Below are 25,784 nucleotides of genomic sequence, written 5' to 3' on the forward strand. Positions count from 1 at the left end.
CATCTGTTATTTCTTCTTGTTCATAGGGTAGTCTCTATCACAATTGCCTTGCACAGTTATAGTTATTCCCAAGGACAGAGTATATGATCCAATAGTGGGTCCCCACCACCTTTCAATGTATGCTGCACTGATCCTCACTTGGGCTTTGGATTGGGGGGTGGGGGTGGGGGTGGGGGTGGGGTGGGGGGTGGGGGGGTAATTACACACTGTATAAAGAATTTGGCAGTCATGGTTTCCAAGCTTGTATTGAAATGTGTTTTATTTTATAGATCTTTCAGTTAGTCAAGATGACATTTTTCCACCTATGATGTCTGCATTACTTGAAAACAGATCTACATAAAAACACCATAACTCTCACTGGTATAAACATAGCAATTAATTTAAACACTGTAGCTGTCAAAATCCAGTTGTGCAGTGAGGCTACATATGGGATCATATATCATTCTTAACAGTCAATAATATTGTGATATTCTCGAGAAACAATGTCTAAGAATATCTTTTATACATTCCAGTCAGCTAAACTAAACTTAACACTAAACACATAACACCAAAAACAACAACAAACTGATTTAGTAAACTCAAAATTTATTTAATCTTGAGCTAGACACATCATTTAGACAGAAAATAAAAGTTATCTCATTCAATGTTCCACATTATAAAGATGGAATACAAGACGATGAACATACACTACTGACTATCACTTGTCAGAAGTCGAAATATATTATGAAAATACAAAACACTCACACTTTTGATTAAATTATTTGAGCTCCCAACCCTTTAAAGAATTCATACCCTGAATTTAAAAGATATGAGGTTTGTTTCAGTAATATGTTTCTTGCAATGGTCATGCTGATTTCTCCGCAAACAAACGTTAAATATTAACATAACTCTGGAGTGAGCAAGTAATTATTGCTTTAGGATGCATCAGCAATTTGGCAGACATTGGTGAAGTGGAATTGGAATGTTTCTTCTAAGTCATGTAGCACTGTCATCACGTTATGTTTGTGACTAGAAAACATCAGAATAACTTCTTTCATTCATCAAACTTTCAAATGAGCACTCTCTATGAACTAATGATATAAAGTGGACCATTCAATAATTTGGTTTCAAAAGTAAAACAAGAACTCTGGAAAAAGTACAAAGTTTGAATAAATAAAGGCAAATAAATTATCCAGACTTATTATTGAACTTTTCAAACCAAATGACACTGTCTGAGACAATAAAATATCAATTGTAAAAGAAAAAAATATTCATAAAACAAGTTGATAACAAAATGAATTTTGAATGAAGAGTAAAAAGTAATGTCATATTTGTACATGTCACCTTTTGAGTCCATATATTCAATATCAGTTAAATCTGTGTTCCCAATTATGAACTGTGAATATTTAAACATCACAGAATTGACAAAAATATGCAGAAATATATTTCTAGAATAAAACTAATTCCATGATCACACATTTGTATCTTATCCAAAAATATATCCAAGTTCTATAAGAGACATTCTGTAAAGAGACAAGACTACACTAGTGAGAACAATGCCCTTCACACTGATCGCAGTCAATCCCATGAACACGCATACCTTACTGCACCAATTTTATTTTGCATAGACCTGCTGTACAGTTACTTGAACTCACACTGGGTGATATCTGACCTAGACGTTGATTTGTACAAACACCCCTATTCTAGATGATTCATTTTTACACATTTACAGTAGGAAACAAAAGATTCATGCACCATCTTTGGATTGAACAATAAGCACATTCTTCAGCACATCTACACAATGTACAATTGCGAGGTTTACATATCTACATATATACATTCATGTTTTATTGTATACACTCATGAAAGTACTGATTTGATTAAGCCTGTTTTCAGATGAGATCCAATGAAACACATGTACAGTCTGGGATGTCAAATCTCTCATCCCAAACACTGTCCAGTTGTACAAAGATGAGTGAGTGAGTGAATGAGCTTTTAACACAGCTTTTTTCAATATTCCAGCAATATCACAGCAGGGACACTATAAATAGACCATTGCACAAGAAGACACTAATCTGTTGGCTCTTCCTTCACTATAGGAGGTGGGCTAGTTACAGGTGCTTCAGCTGGGGTTTCTTCAGGTTCTTTGACTGGGGCTTCAACAGGCTCTTTTCCGATTGGCTCACTAGGCACTTGAGTTGCAGGTGTCACAGACTCCTCCTCCATGCTGATTGGCTCAGTTTTGACTGTGACTGGAGTGGGTGTGACTGTTGTGACTGGGGAGGAGACTGGGATTGGCTGGGTGGGAATGAGGGGAGGTGGTGATTTGGATGAGTTGGCTGTGACCGCCTGTATCTGTTGGACAAGAGGGTTTTCCTGGGAGGTGGTGGTTGGAGTGGGTGATGGTTCCAGTATTGTGCCCTGAAACAACGAAAGGCGTAACAATAATGCATCTCTTCACAGCAATGTCTTGACTAAACTATAGATGATGAACTATTATCAATACATAGTATTCAGGAATAGCTACCAATTGTTAATTCAAAGTAGTCCACTGGTGAGAAGAAACATCACCATCTTTTAGAGCAATAATTTGTCCTTCCCGAATTTTAGTACTCTTTGATCAGGGTTCATGTCTAACACTGCTGCTTCTCACAGAGACAATGTGAATATTAATCTCTATCTAAAACCTGCAATTTACCTTTTGTTCCCTAATATTTCATAACATACAACCCCCAAAAAGTTAAGGACCAGCTGATTATTTCAAATGACTATAAATGACTATGTCATGCCATGACTATGAAAGAATCGGGTGCTCCATGACAAATAAACAATAGTACAGTCAAGTCCTGTTAATCCAACATTGTTGGTTGCATATGATTGTGTTGAATAAACGAAATTAGGTAGTATTAACATTCGTGATCTAAAATTGGACAACTATACAGAACATAACGATTCAAACATGTTGTTATAAAAAAAAAAGGAAAAAAATATATTCATATTGTTGTGTTACATTGTTAGCGGAATATGTTTTCTAATCATGCAACCTCTAAAGTTTAACACAAAACTACTGTTACAGACTGTATGATTGATTCAAAATACTTTTTAAAGAATAGTCGGGAATGGAAGTCGCCAATTTGAAACTAGTGCCGCAATGCTTAAGAAAACTGCTTTCTTAGTGGCTAATGTCGACTTCCTGTTAGTAATTTGATTGGTTGGTCAAAGTTCGCGAAAGGGCTTTCTGTCGCGACCTGTAATGGGATGTAATGTCCTCTGCAGTAGCGAGAACTTGTATCCGATTTATTTGAGATTGAGATAATCTAGGAATGTGATTAATCATGTTTTCTTTATTTAAAGCATTAATTGTTTATTGTTAAGCAAGATTATCTCTGCAGCCGTTGAAATATGCAGCTACTCGCATTAAAACATGGGGCTGTGTACTCGCGGGCAGATGACCACGGAGTACGCTGATCACTGTGTCGGATTAACGAGACTGATTAATGAGCGATTTCAGCAATTCGTTGCAAATTAGGTGTGTTGGAGTCGGAGTGCGAGGCGGTCGGTTTAACAGGTCTAAATAGCACTGATTCAATCAGTTCCCATCATTTGTGTCGGATAAAGCCGATTGTCTGATTATCGAGTGTCGGATTAACAAGACTTGACTGTAATACAAAAGAATCAGGTGGTCCTCAACCTCTTATGAGTAGCCAAAAAACAGTAAAGCTGAGCAACTCCCTACAAAAGCAAACAGATATTAAAAGAACATTTCTTAAACCAACCTCTTCTCTTGCATCCTGGAAGCAAACAGGATGGTATGTCTGAAAATGAGAAAGACGATTCATTATTATTCCATAATTTACATATATTCTGCCAACTAATCATATTTCACATTAATATTTGAAGATATTGTTGATGAATGACTGCAAATTATTTTTTTGAATGTTGATGAAACATCAGGTGTCAGGTAAGTTACTCATTGCCTAAAGTGTTACTCATTTCTGTAGTAGCCACTTCCTACCTTCTTGTCAACTCTTACTGCATCACGCAGATGCCAATCTTCCGCTTCCTCGTTCCAGTACTGCTCAAATGGATCGTGACAAATGCAGCACACCTGAAACACATACACAACATCGTAACATGTATAGTTCATGATTACATTCTTTGTGTGGTAGAATCACTTTGTTCTTCAAAAGTCAGCACAAAATCATAAAGGCCAATTCTATTTATACATAACAAATCTTTTAATCTCTAATTAGAGAACTAGAAACCCAAATACACTATCCAAAATGAGTGAGTGAGTGAGTATTGTTTAACGCCGCTTTTAGCAGTATTCCAGCAATATCATGGCGGGGGACACCGGAAATGGGATTCACACATTGTACCCATGTCAGGAATCAAACCCCAGTCTTCGGTGTGACAAGCGAACGCTTTAACCACTAGGCTACCCGACCACCCCTCTATCCAAAATGAATCCCTTAATCTTTTAGTTACTGTACAGTTTTTGTTTTTTTAATAATGCCTCACCCAGCAATTTGCAGGTACGTGACGGCAGCCTGTAAACAACCTGAGTCTGACTGATGCTATAAGAAATCATTCCATGACCCGTATGAACCCTGACGAAATCACATGAATGGTACTCACATCATCCTGCTCATTGCCTGTTGCCGGAGGGCAGCTGATGAAATCCACACCTGGTGGAGGATTGAACCCAGACCCAACTGTTTCTGGAACAGTCTGTCCTTGACCTTGAAGCATCTTGTCAAATATCTGACTGTGAGCTGGAAAAAGAAACATTAACCATGAAAAGAACTTTGGAACTAACAGATAAGTCTCAAACTGTGAAAATGTTAACTTCATATCAAATGTTTTGACAGATATCCGATAACAATTCTCAAAACCATCATACAAAATGCTGCATAAGAAAAAAAGTTCCTTGAAATGCTTACCTTTTTCTTCCAAATCTCCAAACTCTTCATATTGAATCCAATCCTGAAGAAAGAAATGATAATATTTGATTATCATTTAAGTTTGACAAACTAAAGAAATCATACCCTTTGACATAAAACAAACAATATTATTACTAGGAACATATGCTGTACGTATGTGAATGACAAGAGTATTAAGTATTAAGTATCAACTTACGTTGGTTTTGTAGTACCAGTTTCTATTTCTTGCCACTTTGGTGTCATCTTTCCCGCGCTTGTTCTGTCTAAAGTGCCAGTCAAGATGCTCTCTGTAGATATCCGTGTCCTCCATTCTGAACCGGGTACCACAAGATGAGCACTGGATGCCGTGATAGATTTTTTGAATGACTCCTTTGTAGAACCTGAAATCAAGAATACTTCTACTGATAGCATGTTTGCGATGTTGACTGTAATAGAATGCACTCACTCACATATGTTGGCTGGTTAAACCCATTCAAAATAGATGGTCTCATATTCATTCACATAACATGCCAGTCTGATGTAGGACTTCATTGAAATTTTTTTTATCAGAGTACTCAAATGAGGATGGCTTCAAACTGACTGGTTACAGTGTCCTTTTCTGTATCAACTAATATCATGTTCCTTCACCCTAAAAACAGCAATTGTTTATTTGTTGTTTTAAGGCTGCACTCAGACAAATTGCAGCTGTGTGACGGCAGTCCGGGACAGAGAATCCAGTGATTGATATCATGAGCATTGGGATATGATGACATGCAATCAACCAAGTCACAGAACCTGACCACCTGATCCACTAAGTCGCCTCTTCTGACGAGTATAGGTTGCTGGGGACCTATTTTTTTATCCAGGAATCCCAAAGGGAACAGGAGCTGACACAATGAGTTGAATCATGATAATTTACAGCTCATTTCGGACTAGTGGTTTATGTATAAGTAGATTATGGGTGGAAACATTCCCTATTTTCTTTCGTCTGTGGATTAATAGGCTCGTCCATCCGTTCTAACATGCTTTCTGGCTCTTGTCAAATTTGTGCATACTAATGTGCATCAATAAGTTTTTTTAAATGATTTATGTTGATATTGCAACAAATTTAGAAATTAACTTGGAACATACTTTTTCATTGTGTCTGTCTTGGCCAGGATAATTTCGGGGATTTTATCATCCATGTCTTTGTTTTGTGATACCTGAAAGAGCATAAAATGTAAATATTAACAAAAAAATTAACAAATCAAATGACACCTCTCTACATGATCAGTATCAAGCAGGAACACGTACAGGTATGTTCCCCACATCTTGTCTCCAAAATAAGTGTAGCTGTGAACCACTGATCAACACCCTCTCCCCCTCAAATTCATATCATCATTTCCAGGGGTGGTGAGGTGAAATGTCACGTCCATTATTCCGGACTGATGCCAATTTTATAGTGCTAGCCCACTGAGATACCATGCCACAGTTTAACATGAATACCCCCTACTAAGACACAGTATACTGACTCCGAGCCAACCAGTCCTTGTTTTTAGCCCTTTAATGCCGAGAACCAGACAGGGTAACAACAAGTACCGTCTTTTGGTATGATGCGGACCTTCCGGTCTTGGGTAGACACTCTACCCAATCTCATTAAAATCAGATCTTAGTTCTCGCTACCGCTAAACTAAGATCTGAGGACATCCCATTACGGATCACGTCAGACTCTGATTGGTCGGATGAAAGGTCGTTCTGACGTGACCCCTAATGGAATGTCTTCAGTTCTTTGTTTAGCGGTAGCGAAAACTAAGGTCTGATTTTAATGAGATTGACACTCTACCACTAGACCACGGAGGCAGTCTTATTTCCAGGGATTGGGACATATAACCTTCGGACACTGAATACTAATTCCATGATCACATCAACCTTAAACAAATATTCTCTCATTACCAAATACTTGAACATTCATTTTGAAAACAGACTAATCTAATCACGGAATTTAGCGACACCTATTCACCACAATACTGTTCACTTTAACAGCATACCTTTGAACGCCCCCCTCTGTCACTCTTGTCACTCTTGTCACTCTTCTCACGTCTGTCATGCCTGTCATGCCTGTCATGTCTGTCGTGTCTCTCATGCCTTTTGTCAGATTTTTCTTTAACGTCCTTCTTGTTGACGACAGATTCAGCAGGCTTGTCTTCAGTCTTCTCTCCCTGAGGTATGATACCAGCAGCCACCAGCTTTTGGAAGAGTGAACCAACATCTACAGAAGCAGGTTGTGCACTTGGAACTTGCATACCACCTGTGGACATAAAACCATGGAAGTGAGTGGTTGGGGTTTAGAATGCCATATTCGAGCCAAGAATCGGCTTCACAAATTGTATGTATTTACAGGATTTATCTAGACCAGCTCAAAGGCCGGTATTCGGCTCTATGTCTGCAGCAAATGTTCTTAAACATTCCCATTTAATGTAATAATTAACAACCAATTTTATGGCTTAGTAGAGGTTTTCCTTATTTCATGGAATGCTATCAAAATACAACATTAAAATACATCTGAATTTAAGAAAATAAGAACTTTAAAAAATCCCTGACATAGGGTCAACAGGGTGATGAGCCAAAGTTCTAACCACAAGGCTACCCCACCGTCTCCAGAAAACCACGCATCAGCATACTTATATAACTAAACTTAAGTCCATGAAAGTTAGAACTCTTAGAACCTCTTAATAGTCTTATGGTAATTTTACAAGCTTTGTGAAAGGAAGATCAAATGCAAACACAGTTTGCTGTCACGTGGGAAGGTGAGTGCTGATATTCCAGCTAAAGCCGAGGACACCAAGAATGGGCTTCACACATTGTACCCACTAAGGGAATTGAGCCCAGGTCTTAAGCATGCCAGGCCAATGCCATAACCACTTGGCTACCCCACCACAAATACACTGATACAGAAAGCACGAAAACATATAACTATACCTGCTCCTGGCAATAAGCTGCTCAAGACACTGGGCAATCCGAGACCCTGGCTCACTGGTGTACCTGCAATAGAAAACAACAATTACTAAAAAAAGAGAACATTCTTAATTAATAATTACTTGCATGCACAAGTGTGAAATGGCAATTTAAGATGAAATTCAGCCATGTTGAACAGATAACTACTCCTTATTTAAGTAAATGGGCCAATGCGTACAGAAGATTGAATGAGGTTTTATGCCACGTCTAACTTGGCAATAACACAGTAACATATTCTGCCTTACTAGAAATCAATCCTTGGTTGGTTGACCAACAGCAAAAGGCTACCCCAAAGCCAGCCAATTGAGTGCAATGAGCTTCTAAAAAAGATGGCTGATCTATTTAATTCCACAAAACAAAGAAAATGGTATCAACGAACCTTGCTGCATAAACATTCCTCCCTGTTGCATTGGCATCTGCTGAACTCCACCCATCATCATTTGACCCTGCTGCATCTGCATCCCTCCTATCATGGACTGCATGCCGCCAATCATCTGGTTCTGCATCATCATTGGTCCACCTTGCATCACCATTCCACCCTGCATGCCTGGCATAGGTTGTGCTATCCCTGGCTGAGGCATCTGTTGACCTGGAATCATCGGTTGACCTGGCATCATTGGTTGGGGGCCGTCTTGCATCATTGGCCTTGGACCACCTGGACCAAAATTCTGAGGACCCATGGGACCAGGTCCTTGCATCCGACTTTGAGGGGTCATGTGAGCATGTCCATGAACACCCAATGATTTCACCATGGCATTCTCATATTCTATGGGTACTTCATCCATAATCTTCACATTGGGAGTAGGTCCCTCAAGACGAATAACATGTGGTGTGTGTCCTATCACGATTTCTCTTGGCACATTATCAAATTTAATCTCATACCTTTTTCCATTGATGATTACTTCATGAGCTGGACCACCAAATGCCAAGTAATGTGGCTTATATTTGATCCGAACTTTGTCTGCTTTGTCCATTGGTACAAGAAATCGATAGTCATCAATGATCATCTCTCTTGGGGGACCATCAAACCTAATTCCATGAGGTTTCCCATTGTATATAACAACTGGAATAGCCCTATCCAGGATCAAGTCACAAGACTGTCCATCAATCAAGATCTGCCGAGGAGGGGCATCAAACCTAATCTCATGAATAACATTATCAATTAGAAGTTGTCTTGGAGGTCCCCCATATGTCCCCTTTTCAAGGCGGTCTACAAGAATCATCATGTCTCTGCCATCTATTTGGAATCCTCGTGGTTTGCCATCAATTACGATATTTCTTGGTGGGGCATCAATCCTTAGCTCATGCTGAGTTCCATCTAGCCAAACAGGCTTTGGCAAACCATTAAAATAGACAGTGTATGTTTTCTGATCAAATTCTATCTGCTTAATAGGTTCTCCAAATTTGTAGTACAATATTCCATTTATCAGTATTGCTCTTTGAATCGGATCAGCATAAATTTCCATAAAAGATCCCTTCATTTTTAGTTTCTTTGGCTTGTTCCCAATTTTAATCTCATAAGCTCTGCCATCAATAACAAACTCCTCCCTAGCCTCAAGTTGCTGAAATCCTTTCATAGCTTGCCAACGAGGATCTTGGTATGACTCGTGCCTACGTGAACCACCTTGATTAGAACCTCTGCCACGTCGTTCCCATCGATCAGGAAACCGATCATCTTGGGGACCATCTCTTAAATTGTCCTCTCGTCTGGAATATCGACCTTGACGGTTATCATGGTGACGTCTAGATCCAGGTCTATCCCTATCTTCAAATTCAGGTCGAGATCTTGGGCCTCTTTGATCAAAATCAGATCTTGGTCCTCGAAGGTCTTGATCAAGATTCTGAGATCTTTCTCTTGGATGAGTTTCAAAGTCTCTTGGTGGTGGAATATCTTCCCTAGGTTCAAACCTGTCTGGTCTTTCATTTGGTCTTGGTGGCCCACGAAAGTCTAAATCTTGGGGTGGTACCCGCTGATCCAGATCTTGTGGTGGACCAATGTGATCAAAGTCCCTAGGTGGACCTTGTTGGTCAAATTCCCTCACATCAAAATCTCTTGGAGGGCCACGACTATCAAAGTTTCTCATTGGACCTCTGGGATCTATGTCGAGTGGTGGGCCCCTTGTGTCTATGTCGCGTGGTGGACCTCTTGTATCAATGTCTCGAGGTGGGCCTCTTGGGTCAATGTCTCGAGGTGGGCCTCTTGGATCAATGTCTCGAGGTGGGCCTCTTGGATCAATGTCTCGAGGTGGGCCTCTTGGATCAATGTCTCGAGGTGGGCCTCTTGGATCTATGTCTCGAGGTGGGCCTCTTGGATCTATGTCTCGAGGTGGGCCTCTTGGATCAATGTCTCGTGGTGGGCCCCTTGGATCAATGTCTCGAGGAGGGCCTCTTGGATCTATGTCTCGAGGTGGGCCTCTTGGATCAATGTCTCGAGGTGGGCCTCTTGGATCTATGTCTCGAGGTGGGCCTCTTGGATCTATGTCTCGAGGTGGGCCTCTTGGATCAATGTCTCGTGGGCCTCTTGGATCAATGTCTCGAGGTGGGCCTCTTGGATCTATGTCTCGTGGTGGGCCTCTTGGATCAATGTCTCGTGGTGGGCCTCTTGGATCAATGTCTCGTGGGCCTCTTGGGTCAATGTCTCGTGGTGGGCCTCTGGGATCCAGCTCTCGAGGAAGACCTCTGGGATCCATGTCTCGTAGTAAACCTCTGGAATCCATGTCCCTTAGTGGGCCTCTGGGATCAATGTCTCTTGGTGGACCTCTCGGATCTATATCTCGCAGAGGACCTCTTGGGTCAATGTCTAGCAGTGGGCCACGAGAATCCATGCTTCGAGGTTGGTCTCGGGGATCAATGTCCCTAGGGATTCCCCTGTGATCAATATTCCTAAGGGGGCCACGGTTATCAAAATCTTGTTGTGGGCCTCTGTGATCAAAGTCTTTAGGCAAAGATCTTTGTCTGAGATCACGATCTCCAAAATCACTAGGAGGACCATGTCTGAAGTGAGGGTCTTCACGAGGAATACGAGGGGGGCTGTGTCTCATGTGCCTTGCATCAACATCCATCGGGTGCATTTCGAGATGCCTTGAAGGCATGGATCGATCATCAACATCCATCTGGCGACCAGGTCTTTTTATGGGAGATTCCAGGAGCGGAGGTGGTCTCATATCCATGTCACCAGGAGTTGGAAGGAGAGGTTGCCGTGGTACCCTTTTCCGGATGTCGGTGTCAACTGGCTGTTCAGAGCTGGCAACTGAACTTTGAGGTTTCTTTTCAACCTCCCTCGAAGATTTCTTACGAACATCAATATCACCCTTTGGCTTCTTTCGAACATCTACATCTGTAGTTTTTTCAGCATCCTTAGACGGTGAAACTTTGATTATAGCATCTTTGACTGGTTTATGGCGATTATCAACATCACCAACAGGCTTTTGAGTTTTCATCTTTTCTGGTGATTTCTGCCTACTATCTGTGTCGCATGGTTGCTTAACAGTCAGCTTAGATGGCTCTTCAACCTCAGCAGGTGGCTTTTGCCTGATGTCAACATCAACTAGGGCTGATCTTTGGCCTATATCACTTGACAAATGTTGTCTAATGTCCACATCATTTGAAGATTTCTGACGAATATCAACATCAGCAGATTGCTTAGCCTGTACTGTCTGCCTTGTTTCAAGATTGGTTAGCACTTTGGATCTAATATCAACATCAGTTGGTGGCTTCTGACGAATGTCGACATCAGCTGCTGAATTCTGACGAATAACAACATCAGCTGCTGGTTTCTGATGATTATCAACATCGACTGCTGGTTTCTGACGAATATCAACATCGACTGCTAGTTTCTGACGAATATCAACATCAGCTGCTGGTTTCTGACGAATATCAACATCAGCTGCTAGTTTCTGACGAATATCAACATCAGTTGGTGGTTTCTGACGAATATCAACATCAACTGCTGGTTTCTGACGAATATCAACATCAGCTGCTGGTTTCTGACGAATATCAACATCGACTGCTGGTTTCTGACGAATATCAACATCGACTGCTGGTTTCTGACGAATATCAACATCGACTGCTGGTTTCTGACGAATATCAACATCAGCTGCTGGTTTCTGACGAATATCAACATCAGCTGCTGGTTTCTGACGAATATCAACATCAGCTCCTGGTTTATGACGAATATCAACATCGACTGCTGGTTTCTGACGAATATCAACATCAGCTGCTGGTTTCTGACGAATATCAACATCAGCTGCTGGTTTCTGACGAATATCAACATCGACTGCTGGTTTCTGACGAATATCAACATCAGCTCCTGGTTTCTGACGAATATCAACATTAGCTGCTGGTTTCTGACGAATATCAACATCTCCTTGAGAAGTCTCCTTCTCGGCAAGACCTTTCCTCTCATCAACATCCGTCGTTCTCTTCCGAGGATCTCTCCTTGGCATTTTTTGTCGAATATCAACATCCATAGGATCCTGCTTTGTCTGCCTATTGACAATGTCACTTGGAATTGGTTTCCTTGCATCTACATCAGTGAACTGTTTCCTTTTGAGATCAAGATCTGCAAGTAGCTTCTTGCGAATGTCTGTGTCACTAGGCACTGGCTTCCTTGAATTGGTGTCACCATGTTTCCTTTTATTATCCAGGTCTGAAAGAAGTTGTTTACGGATATCAATGTCACTCTGAAGTTGCTGATCAACCTCAAAGGCAGGTCTTTTCCTTATGTCAACATCCAGAGAAGTATCTTTCCTTATGTCGATATCACCTCCACTTTGTCTCCTATCAACATCCATCAAAGATTTCTCAACAGAATCTTTGGAAGGTCTCCTATGGTCAACATCTTCACTTGTACCAAGTGGAAGATCAGCAGATTCATTCTTTACTGAACCAACACACACATCTTGCACTATTTTCTCTCTTGCCTCTCTTGCAGCTACTCTTGGGTCAACTCTGGTTTGTTTCTGCCTGATTCTCTGAATGTCAAAAACCTGACTGAGTTGCTTCAGGAGATCTTGATGCTGTTCATGAGAGAGAGTACCTGCCTGCAATTGCCTCTCTGCTTGGATGAGGATTTCCTGTTGTTTGTCCAACTGGAGTTCCAATGGAATGGACACATTGCTAGTTAGATCGGCTGGTGGCATTGGTGGGGGTCTCATTTTAATATTTGGAGACTTAATTCTGCGTAAATCAACATCTTGCATATGGTCATCCTCCCTGGATTTCCTTCTCTCTAGTTCTCCTGCATATTCATCTGGCCGACTAGTCTTGTACTTCAACCAGCCATCATGGACAGGAGATTTCAGTGGAGCTCCAGCAAATCTGTAGTCTATATCTTCACCTCCAAACAGGTTTCTGTAATCCAAAAAGAATATGTTACACATACAATAAAAAACTGAAGGGGAGATTGTGAATTAGACGTACGGTTTAAGGTGACTTTCTACAGTCCAATTATCATAAAGAATAAAATATGAATCAAGTAGGCAATACATTTTCATGTCAAGAGCTATTTTATGGTTAGTTCGATGTGATTCAAATATAAACTTACTCAGATGCTTCCACCTCTCCAGGGCCTGTATCAGTGCGAGGGCGCTTAGAATCAGGAGGGCCAGTTTGCCTCATACCAATTGACCTTTCGTCAACATCCATTTCAGGAGCTTCTCTCTTCACACTAAGTGTATTCAGTTTGGGAGTTCGCACATCAAAGTCCTTTGGTAAGATCTGGTCTAATGGCATAGTTGGAGGCAAAGGCAAATCTGGCAATGTCTTCATTTGATGCTCAGGTTCATTCTTTACTTCAATTTTCTTGTGAGATTTCTGGTTTCTATCCTTTTCCCTTCTTTGAGGTGATCTTGATCTTCTGGGAGACCTCTCAAATTCATCTTTACTCCCTCTCCTGCCACGAGCCATTTCATGTCTTGGTCGGTCTTTCTCACCATTTCTTTGTCGGAACCCTCTTCCAGCTCGAGTCATGCGTCCAAATCGATCCTCATCTTCATCTTCATTTGCATTTCTGTGAAAATTCTGCCTTTTGAATCTAGCATATTCTTCATCAGATGACCTTCGTTCTTCCTGTTCTCTTATTTTAGACTTAGCGTCCTTATCCTTACTCACAATTCTGTCTTTCCTTGGACTGATACTCCTACTCTTTCTGGAACTTTTGGTTTCTCTCTCTTTGGATTTTTCTCTGGGGTCAGACTTTGGTGATTTTTTCTTAGTGTCTTTTGAGGGCTCCTTTAATTTCTCTCTAGAGCTCCTAGTATCTTTCTTTGGTGATTTGGATGTGCTATCTTTCTTCTCAGATTTTTTGGAGTCACTCAGCTCTGTCTGTTCTTTCTTATCGGGGGATGGCTTTTTAGATGATGATGAATCTTTCTTGACATCTTTTGAATATTTGTCTTTCCTACTGTCCTGTTTTTGAGAAGGTATCTTGGCTCCAGTGCCTACATTCGGATCAATATTAGGAGCTGGGGTACCTGCAGCTGGCTGACTTCCCATTAGCACATTGCTTAAAGCAGCAACAACATTGGTGTTCTGCAAGACAGCCAAGTTCCCCCCAGTGGATGGGGGTGCTGTACTTGGAACCTGTCTGGCATCTCGGGCTGCTTTCCTTGGATCTCTAGAAGCAAGTCTAGGATCTCTTGGGCCACTGCTTGCTGACTTAGAAGGAATTGGAGGCACAGGATCAGGAATAGGCATGCTGGGCGTGGTGGATCCATGATTTTTCTTTTGTTCAGCATGATATTTCTGTTCAAGCTGGAAGACAAAACATCAAATTTAGTTTTGGATTAACAAGATAGAGGAACAAAGTCTGATAGAAAAGAAACATTGGTTGGTAAATACATGACTGTTAAAGACTAATCAGATTCATGTTCCAGTAAGCATTCTAGATAGTGACATTTGACAGGAGAAAGTACAGACTGCAGTAAATGTGAATCAATAAGTATTGCTGTACACCACATCAACAAAATTATACAGCTGTTTGCCAACCAACCAAAGAGAACAGAACAGAACAGGATTTTTAAAACAAACTTTTGGACAGTTTGACATTCACCAACTCACAGACACTACATGTCCAAAATATCCAACAAATCCTTCTGTATTCGTATGGATTCTATACCTAGGCCTTCATCTCACCTGTTTCTTTTGTTCCTCTAACTTGGCCCTAGTTTCAGCCAATTCTAGTTCCAATTTAAGCTTCTGCAATTCTTGTTCCTTGGCTTGTAGTTGTTGCCTCATCAATTCCTCTGCATCATCCATGGGAGGGGGAGAAGGGGCAGGAGGAGAGAATCGAGCCTTATCCTCTGCACTCTGTGAACCAAATTGAGGTATGTATTTAATCTATATATGTCATTGTATGTGGAATGTCATGTATTTCTTTAGAACCATAAATTTATTGTTAAAATATGTTCTGCATCCCACAGAATTAACATTTTGTAAATTTAAACAGAATGTGTGTGTAATGAACTTATCACCGACCACAAATGTCTGTATCAATGTTCAAAATTATACCCCAAAATCAAGGGGTCCATGTTTTTACCCAAATGTTAAAAGTTGAGTCCCCCGAATCTAGTTCTATAGGAGCAAATCTCAAGGGAACCCCCCCTTAATTTCGAACACTCTGTAAGTCACATCACACAGGTTGTGGACAAGTACTGACATACTGATATATGTGTTGTGTATATCAATAGAATAGGGGGCGAGTCGCTTCATATTCACTTAGCTCTTGAAAATGTGCTTTTAGAGTACTGGAATCACATTTAATGCTAATTTATTATTTCTCTGTGCAGAGAACACAGTTGGTGGCAAGAGATGATGATTTTACGTAATAAACTCCCTAAATGTCCCGAGCAAGTTCAGGGAAAAAAATGGAAAATATTCCAAATATCCATCAGACCAAATAATTGAGTCAGACCATATTTTTTATAGATCATAAACAGAACTCAGTCTTAAAATATATGCATATAGAACCTGATTGTTGAGGACATTTTAGAAGACGTCTATCACTAAAAAACATGTTCTAGTTAGCCTAAAGTGTTGCAATAATACGACTATTGATAATTAGACAATGACTGAGTATTTGTGTCATCCAAAAAGAGCCACACATTTCATGGCCCTGCCTTTAAGATTAAGATGCTAACACTTGTTCCATGTGATGTGTGTGTCAAAATTTACCTGCACAAGAAACTTTGGGTTTACATGTATATTTCCTTGCTCTGGAGCCTGAGCTGTGATAGGCCATGCTGGATCCATCATATTTACACGTACATCGATAGCATACAGTCTCTTGTTGGGGAATATATCTTTCCATGTTTGTCTCAGCTTGAAGAGCGACTGACGTGTCTTTTCATCTACCTGCATTCCAACAGATTCAAAAACATACATAATCAAAGAAACCAAAGACTCAAAAGAAATCCACAATGCTCAACATCAGGTTTCATACCATTGACCAGTACCATCTTTTTCAGGATTGCCGATGACAGAACACAGCCTGGAATTCTGCATATGGACAGTCAGTTTGGTTTCACCATTCATTCTAAATGTTATAATTAGTAACTGGTGTTGAAACGCCATCTTGTGACCAAGGAGGTATTTCAGTAACTCATGCTTATGACAAGCAATGTGTTTCAAGTGAATACAGCCTGAATTAACATTAATAGGAATCTTACTCCTATTTCTCCTTTGTATTTATGTGCATATGTTGGTGTCATAAGGTTCACAGCATGTGTGTTGATGTAAAAAATGACAGGTTGCCATCTTCTTTGTTGGATATTTCATGTTTTTCTTGTCTCCAGCTGGTATGTGTTGACACTATCATATCAGTCATTGTACTAGGTGTAAAAACTTCAAGTGGAGTCACACGTCCTGCTGTGAGATCCACAGCAGGCAACAGTGCTCCTGCTCAGCTTCCTTGCCTCACAAAATTCTAATATACATCGTCATGAATGAAACACACCATATGATAGGGGCATCATCAACTGGAAATTTAGCATTGATATATTGACTCACAAGTATCATGATGTAGCAATTAACAAAACAATTAGTTATTCTGTGTGTGTTAAGCTAAAAATCACTTATGCAGACCTGAAGGTAATTGATTTAATGGAAAATATGAATTAGGCTGATCCATTGAATGTTAAGATTGTATTTTCTATCTTCTTATAGTCCATCTTAACCATAGTGATAGTGAAAATCTCCATGTTTATGTGGCAGTGTATTATTAATTTAACATCACTATTTCTACATTTGCCTCAACACAGAAATTTACAGACACACTGATATCGTGATATACAATGACATCCCCACCATAAGTTTAATGCCTCAAGATTTACATTACATTGGAGGAAAGCAGAAAATGGATGTTAAACATTGTACCAATGTGGGGAATCAAACCCAAGTCTTCAGGATGACAAGCAATTGCTTTAACAACTACAAAAGTTAGTATTTGGGTTCAAAGACACCTTGTACAATATTCTCTCATATAACAGGGTGTTTTCTTATTGTGAAGGAAAGCCCCAAATGATCCAAGTCTTGAACATTTACTGCTCTGATAAAACCCACCGGCACTAACATAACTTGAATATTAGAAAATAATTTCTCAATTTATATGTATTAAATTTAAGAAAATCTGAAACTTTGCTTTTTCTTAAATGTCATGTAAGTTGTCAAACATATTACACAATGCTTGAATAATGCATCAACAAACTATAATTAGCTGTTATGTAATTTGTAGTGGTCTGGCATTCAAACAATTGCACGTTTTTTATACTTTTTCTGTAGACATCGTTTTTCAAATAAATTAGTAAAACCAATTATTAAAACCATACAAGGGTTATATCTGTCCGTGATTGCGAGGAAGAGAACAAACTTGGTTAAAATGTCAGTGATGCTAAGTTTTTTCAACAATAGTTACTAAGCAAGCATACACCCCCTTAACAAATGTTCTCACTGCTGTACTCTGTAAAAAAGATCTTTAACATAACTAACAGACTGTCATGAAAACGTTTGGTCATATTTTTTTGGGGTGGGGGTGGGGGGGAATGCCTATTAAAATTACTACCAGATTGGTCTAGATGTTGGTGAGGGGGTGCTTATTGGAGGATAGTGTTTCATACGATGAATACGGTAAGTCAAATCACTGATTAGGTTTTGAAATTGCATATATGAGGCGATATGAAGAGGAACAATGAAACATTATCGCTGCATTAAGTGACCTGTCAAAAGCATTCAAATCATCACAGCTAGCATTACATCTTTCATGAAGACAATCATATGACTGAATGTACAAGGTTTCAGAAGCCATTCTGAGCACATGTTGAGGTGTCCTAAAAGCGGAGCCTTTAAAGTCCACTATTCATGACATTTGACGTCACACTACTGTTGCAGTTGATTCTGAGCCAGAAATTCACTGGCAGTTCTGAACGTGCATTCCATAAGCAAGTACACCAGACAACAGGTCATTATGCAAAATGATACAGAAATGGATGAGTTGGAGAAATCAAATTTGCCCTTTCCATTACAAAATCAACTGCATCAGTGTAACACCTGTGAAGTACCTAAGTCCAGTCTGTGACTAAAGACTTCTGTATCTACTAGCACGAATTTGTTTCTGATTAGTGTCTACTAAAATACCAGCTGATCACGTGTAACAGTGGCACCTGAAAACCAGCAGAAATGCACCAACTACTTTAAGTTCTTATCCTTTATCACGAGTTGTATACATAATCAATACAATCTTGAACTTGAACTCAAACTCCTTCCAAATTGGAACTACATGGTTCAGATAAGAAATGATAAATCAATAAGTGTATGATTAAAATGTGATTCAGATTTTAAATTTGTAAGTGAACGATCAATATGGTGAGTGAGTGAGTATGATTTTACGCCGCTTTTAGCAATATTCCAGCAATATCACGGCGGGGGACACCAGAAATGGGCTTCACACATTGTACCCATGTCGGGAATCAAACCTGGGTCTTCGGCGTCATGAGCGAGCGCTTTAACCACTAGGCTACCCGACCACCCCTTCACGATCAATATGGGAACCAGTTTTTACCTATTCTGATCCAAAAAGGACTTTGTGTTCAGATTTCTAAGGATTAACACAAACACAACCACGGACAATCATTTTATTCTACAGCAGATCCCTGAAGGTACCCGGCTGGCACCGATTGGGCTACTGTGTAATGTGAGCAGGATGCTGAATCTATGAAAAGAGATCAATGTATTTGTCAAATATGACTTGTTCTAAATATCAATAATAAATGAATTTATAATTAAGAAACTATTTTTGTATCAAAATAGTAATCTGAATTCAACCTGTTAAATTCAAGTTAGATGTTTATGAATTTCCCTTGGGATAATAAAGACTTTCTAATACAATTACATCATTCTCAATTTTTCCAATGATCTCCTTTCATAGACTGTAGTGTAGAAATATTTCACTGATAGATTGTACCATGAACAAATCTTGCGTCTGGTACTTCACACTCACTTGAAGGTCCCTTTCAAATCATCTAGTCATATAATCACGAGGCTGACAATCTGTATGCCAACTCAGGGTTCATGGTTGAACACCTCAACTGTTGTTGAACACCCAGTGAGATCACTTCTAGGATGGAAGATCCCACAATGGTATGAAATGATATTTGCATTGTGGAAATTCAACTTCACAACTTATTGCAATAGCCTTTATTAGTATATTACATATTATCAATACACAGTCTATAGCATATTGTTCACTCCCTTTTGCAGATCATCAGTTTCTTAATGCACAAAATAGTTACGGAAACCTTTGAAAAAAGAGACATTTAATTGTAAGCTTAACCCATTTTTGCGCGAATTTAGAAAAAAAAAGGATTCAGGAAATGTGCTGACCTCTTCAAATACCCCACAAAAAGTCTGGGTAATATTTTGTGATAATTGCTTTGGATAGAGAGATGATGGCAGGTTCTTGATAATTGAGTCTATCAGATACATTGTGGGCAGCTTGTGTGAAGACTTCACCTGTGAAAGACATGAAATTAAAACATTAAAGTTACATCCCAATACAAATACTCCACCTCTACTACGCCATCTGCCAAGACAGACTTGCCATACTTACAGAGCTGCATCCATTGCTTTTAGTTTTACAAGAGTAACCTTGTTACCCGACCGCATTCAAGTCAACCTTTACTGGGGCCAGGGTAACATTGTCACTCTGATAAAACAAAGCAGATACTTACAAAAGGCTGGCAGGAAATGGGACTAGTGACGACAATTCAGGACAGTAGTTCCCCACCATCATTCATGTCAGCAACTGAGACTGCAGCATGTTCTGGATACAGGAGAAGAGACAGGACTGGCCGGAACTACAGCCATCTTCAACAGCAGTCTTCAGCAGGAGGAACAGCAACAGCAACAGCAATGAGGACGGCATAGGCAGAAACTGGACCCCCATCAGTCACCATCTTCACAGACAATATACACAACCAATCTTCTTTCAGCTTCTGATGACCACCATTGCCATCTCTGCACTGAGAGCAACGTTCTTTTTTAGCGCTTTTGTCACAATTTGACACTAAGATGATATATATAGCTGTTGCTTCTACACTGTTTTCCGGACAGTGGATATGACAAGTGGAAGAATTCAACAGATTTCCAGAAATTTACAAATTATATATATATATCTGTCCATCCTCATTTATCCAGCATATTTAGATCTCCATTTTATCATAATCACACAGGACCCACAAGCAACCATATCTTTGTTTAAGCGCATTGTGAATAACAACACAAAGCTAGAACACTCAAATTATGTGGTTCTTTTATGATCGAAGGTTTTCTTTGTTGCTTAACGCTGCACTCAGCAATATTCCAGCTATATGACAGTGGTCTGTAAATAATAGAATCTGGACCAGACAATCCAGTGATTGACACCATGAGCATCGATCCACGTAATTGGAATACGATGACATGCATCAACCAAGTCAGCCCGATCCCGCTAGTCGCCTCTTACAAGTATGATGGTAGGAAGCAACAACATAACCAATACTTGACTCGCTTATTTCGTGCCATTTCAAATACAACTGGGAAGCCAACAAGCATAAAGACTGTAGTCTTCTGATTACATTAAATATATTAGGGGGTCAACACTTCACAAACAAAGTTTGGTGGTGAATGGATCCAGAGTATATAACAGAACAGAATGGAGATGATACACTGGATAATGAAGGAGGATATCCACCAAAAACTGACAGGTGGAAAAGTGTTAAAATCTTCCAAGTCCATCCATGAGACGCTTCCCTTTGAGGGATGCTATTTGCCTTCATAAGAAACACAACCTTGAAACAACACATTCCATCTGTTTAACTAAGACAAATCTTACATTCAGATTTATCAGCAAGTACATGTGTCTTACATTCAAAGTTGTGTTCCCATGCAGCAATCGAAGCAAGCAAGTGCTGTCATAAATCACAAACTCTGCATCAAACGAAAAGAATCATTGGCTACTATGTACTTTGTTGATCATAGTTAAAACACCTTTATTCAGTTCACAAATGTGACCATATTCACACAAAACCAGTGACAAAATATGTGACCATACAGTCTTATAGTTAGAAGACATTTCAACATTATTGAAATGATTTTCAGCTTAGGTTTAAATACCTGTTCCTAGTATTTGACTTTTAAATACATATAAATGCAGATGTTTAAGATTAATGACAGCCTCGGCCTGTAGGACTAAACTTAAGTCAAATGTTGGAAACACCCAACGAGTCATTAACAAAAAACATATTTGACAGTTTTGTTTTTCTTTCACAACCTTACAATTTCACTATAAATTTTTTTTTCTACAAACATGACTCTTCAGGTGTAGCTTCAAATGACCCAAGTCATCCAATGAATGAAAATACATTTGACGTTTGTATACCTTATTCATTCTTAACTTATAATGAAGCCTAAACAAAACAACGCATTAACAACAGGATACAAACATCAAGATGTATAAGCATTCTGAAGTCAAACTGGAAGGAGATTGACAATGCTGGATTCAATCTAATCTCCATTTGCTGTGTATAGGAACAATTTCTTGTATGTATCATTCAGAGAAGATGAAAACTTGTCTAATTTCTATTAAAGTCTGAACCAAGCATTGTCTACAATTTATAACAAACACATGTATCAGCACTGTTTATTGTACCAAAGGTTTACATAAGAATGGATATTAGAAATGAAGTTGCCATCACCGTCAGTGTGGGTTGAATCTACCACCAAGAGTCCATGCATATGTATATGTGCAGCATTAGGTCATCACATTCTGCACCCGTGTTCTCACATAAACCATTAGAAATTTTAAATACACTAGTGTCATCGGATGTAGAATCATGACAATATCTGACAAAGCTACTCAACGAAAGAAGGTATGAATGTTTGTCAGTTCGGATTTGTCATATCCTAGCTTGAGTATAAGTTGATTTACACCAACTTGTTTCGAAACATTGATGAAACGCGAATATTTTTTTCCATCTGACCTACATAAGTGATTGATATACTATTTGACAACTATTGCAGCATTTTATGTTCTTCTTGTCTATATCTCTTTCAGGATAAATGCTACAGATCTGAGGTGTGCATAATCTTGAAAGGAACTGGATGTAACTGTGGAAGTTGATTCTGGTAAAGAAATCCATAGAGATGCATCAGAGATAGCAGTACATCATGCTAAGTAAAGAAGGAAGGCATCTGTCATTTTGCTAAAAGGTAGAATCTTTAAATGTCGCAGTTCGAAGCATACAAAGTAACGTTTTGGATGTTGAAATGAATCTGCTCAATGGTCACCAATTTCAGGCAATCTTGGAAGCTTGTGCAATGTGGGAATATGATGTGAATATGGCATCTATCAAAGCTGATCACAGGAATTGATGTCGGAGGATTGATGCTACTTTTGCTATGTGACAGAAATCTTCAGATGAAAGAAAATCATATGCAGACTAAAAGCCATTATCAAAACACAAATGTGAAGAACTGACAAATGTTGACACGATTTCACTCATAACCAAGACACTAAGATGATAGGTCCATCTTTGAAACGCCGCGCTGATGTTTCTTTTAGAAGTTAAAATTAATTTCTTTGTTAGAACTAATAAGACTTGGTTCTCGAGTCAAAAAAGCATCAGACAACATACCTGCTGAGCCATCATGACAGAATCTAATTTTTGATATTTGAAAATGAAATCGGGTAGGACCAGCCTGCCCCAAATTTCCGATGTCTTCAGCCTAATTGTCAAAAAGGGTCAAATTGTGCATGTCAGGACAGGTGTTTCGTATACTTTCAAATTTAAACTTTACCTTGAATATATTAGGGGCACAATTACTCTTAAGTTGACTTTTAACCAGGTAAATTATTCCCTCTGGCAAAAACTCGAAGTCAAGGGCTAGAGAGACACTGTGCCATATCTCTTTGCACTGTGTTTTACAGGGTTCCCACAGATCCGAAACATTTTGTATTTTTAACATTTGGAACATTGTCTTTTCATAATATATCAATTAAATTACACACAAAAATAAATACCTGAACTAATATGTTTCTGTAACAGGTGTCAAAATGTAAGCAATCAAAAGACAGGGTAAGACTACCAGATGCTGCCCTTGCCAAAAAATACACATTGAAATTGCGTCCCCTTTTTAAATATTACCCCAAAATAAATTTGGTGGGGGGAAACATATGGGCCTTTTTCAGAAGACTGCTTTAGTCAAATTAGACCAATGTATTGACAAAGTAAAAACAACAGCCACAGGTTGTAAATTATTTTAAGAATATTCTATCCAAATCTAAAGTCCCCTGACCAGCAAACATTCCAGACCGGTGGGAACCCTGTTTTACCAAGAACACATGTCAAATATCAGAGATATACATTCTCAAATATTAGCTGGGTATGCCCCCAGCAGGGTCATGTAGGTGATACCAGGATTCACAGTAATACCCAGTATTGTCAAGTCATAAAAGCTATAGGCAATACTTGCAACACTAAAATGTTGCAACATACAGTTCATGAGAATGGTTCTGCATTACTGACATTATCATGTAGTACAATTATGACATTATCAATTGAGGCTTACTTATAAGGCCTGTCAGGTTGTACAAGTAATCACCATTCAGTTGCTTCATTCAGGTCAAGGTTGAAAGTTAAAAAAGAGAGAGATAAATTATTCTAAGAACAAGCCGGAGCGAGGAGAATGTTTTGCTGCTTTAGAATGAGATATTGTTGAATTACCTACTTGTTAGGGACCAGTTCAAAAGTTTGATGGATAAAAAACTTAATTCCTTGAGTTTCGAGAAGCACTCTTCCCTTCCCTCCTTTCTTAATACTGTTGTGAAATTGTAATCATCAACCAAAAGCTTTTGAGATCACAAGCCCAAACATGTCTATTGGTACCATCTTCAACAGATTTATAGTGCTCATAAATTGAAAATTAGCTGAACTTACTAGACAGAAAGCTAAATTACTGAACTCATTTTGGTCTAGTGGCTTAGGCTGAATGGAAAAGATTCAAGATCACTAATTTCTATGATGACAATGGTAATTTCAATAAAAATACCAAGAAAGCTCATACTGCACAATAACTTGCAAAGAAAGAATTTTTTCTGTGAAATGATCATGTAACTGGCAATGTAAAGATACTCTATAGAAAATTTTAAAAAAGGACAATTTTTTCAATGTTAAATGTAACAGATTTTGAAAATGGAGATTTTGATGTTCCCTATTTCAAGTTCACAAAAGGAAAACAAATGTCTCTTGCAACATCTCTGACTGTATACATTAGCTGAGTAATCATTGATAATGCCATATTGTACTTATTTGTAAAGCAGATCAATTCTGCATGAAACTCCATCATTAAGACAACAGATAATAAACAACAATGTGTAAATCACTGTCTTTATTTATTTATGATATTGAAAATAAAATCTCTGAAATCAAATAAGGCTTTATGTACACAATAAACGAAAGGAATGTTGCATCAATTTTGTAAAATTATTGATACCAGATCTATATTTAATAATTAAATTCATATTAAAGGGAATGAAAGGCAATACCATCACCTTTTCCAAAACATGAAATTACGAATATTGCATGAGTATTTTACTAATCCAGAACCATATGGAAGCATAACATATTGCTACCAACTTACAACTTCTGATAAAGTTATGAGTTGGGCTGGTTCAGCTAGTCACTTGCATACATGAAAACGTTACCGCGATCATTGTTTTAGTTTGAAAATTAAATTTATAAATTTCGAAAAATCCAAATGGTTTTACCCTGCTACGTATTAATATAGGTAGGTCTATCTATACGAAACATGCCTAACCACGTGATGATATTCGTCATGTGGCCTAGTTTTTCGGAAAAACAGACGCCATTTTGTAAAACAACGACTACATTTTCATATATATAGCGTGTCATTTTCCTTACGAAATAAATACGTAAATGTTATCATCAAAAATAAGAAATTCGTTTGAACCTGTTCAATGTGTTGTTCGATAACTTGAACGATCTGTGGTGCATACTGCTCGTGATCTTCCGCCAGCATCGTCAGCATGTTGATCAGCGGTTTGCTGTTGAAGGTCAGATCTTGAAGAGACGAACTGTAACTTTCTACTATATCTTCGGCCATGGTTAAAGGTGTTTCCGGGAATACTTAGGTTACAAACAAATTACAAAATGTACATATGACTTACAACTTAGCATTCTACAACTTAACAGCTAACATACTGTCGGACAGCGTTCCCATCCGATGTCCGACAAGTGCTTCCCTGAACGGCCTGAAATGTTCAACGCATTCGTTTCTAACAACATCGTTGGTTGGGTGAGAACACAAATCAACTACGAATCACAACAGTGCTTAGAAATC

At 38.9% G+C, this 25,784-nt stretch overlaps 1 protein-coding gene across 3 annotated transcripts; it reads right to left on the bottom strand.

Moving 5' to 3' along the window:
• Positions 1 to 568: 568 nt before the first annotated feature.
• Positions 569 to 25,721, bottom strand: LOC124132702. 3 transcript variants are annotated; one of them, XM_048388068.1, is made up of 16 exons: positions 25,395 to 25,721; positions 19,770 to 19,898; positions 16,068 to 16,247; positions 15,030 to 15,203; positions 13,441 to 14,648; positions 11,789 to 13,247; positions 8,275 to 11,608; positions 7,860 to 7,922; positions 6,929 to 7,188; positions 6,033 to 6,103; positions 5,119 to 5,302; positions 4,923 to 4,965; positions 4,618 to 4,754; positions 3,995 to 4,087; positions 3,756 to 3,794; positions 569 to 2,400 (listed from the first exon to the last, which is right to left on the bottom strand). In XM_048388068.1, exons 1-16 carry the CDS (start codon positions 25,545 to 25,547, stop codon positions 2,050 to 2,052), a joined length of 7,878 nt encoding a protein of 2,625 aa, XP_048244025.1. In that variant the 5' UTR covers positions 25,548 to 25,721; the 3' UTR covers positions 569 to 2,049. The 3 variants fall into 3 exon arrangements, with proteins under 3 accessions (XP_048244025.1, XP_046352724.2, XP_046352721.2); XM_046496768.2 differs by having other exon boundaries at positions 8,275 to 10,375; positions 10,427 to 13,247; XM_046496765.2 differs by having other exon boundaries at positions 8,275 to 13,247.
• Between the last annotated feature and the right edge of the window lie 63 nt (positions 25,722 to 25,784).

Source organism: Haliotis rufescens, unplaced genomic scaffold, assembly GCF_023055435.1.
Source record: "Haliotis rufescens isolate VD_foot unplaced genomic scaffold, xgHalRufe1.0.p SCAF_7, whole genome shotgun sequence".
Lineage (NCBI taxonomy): Eukaryota > Metazoa > Mollusca > Gastropoda > Lepetellida > Haliotidae > Haliotis > Haliotis rufescens.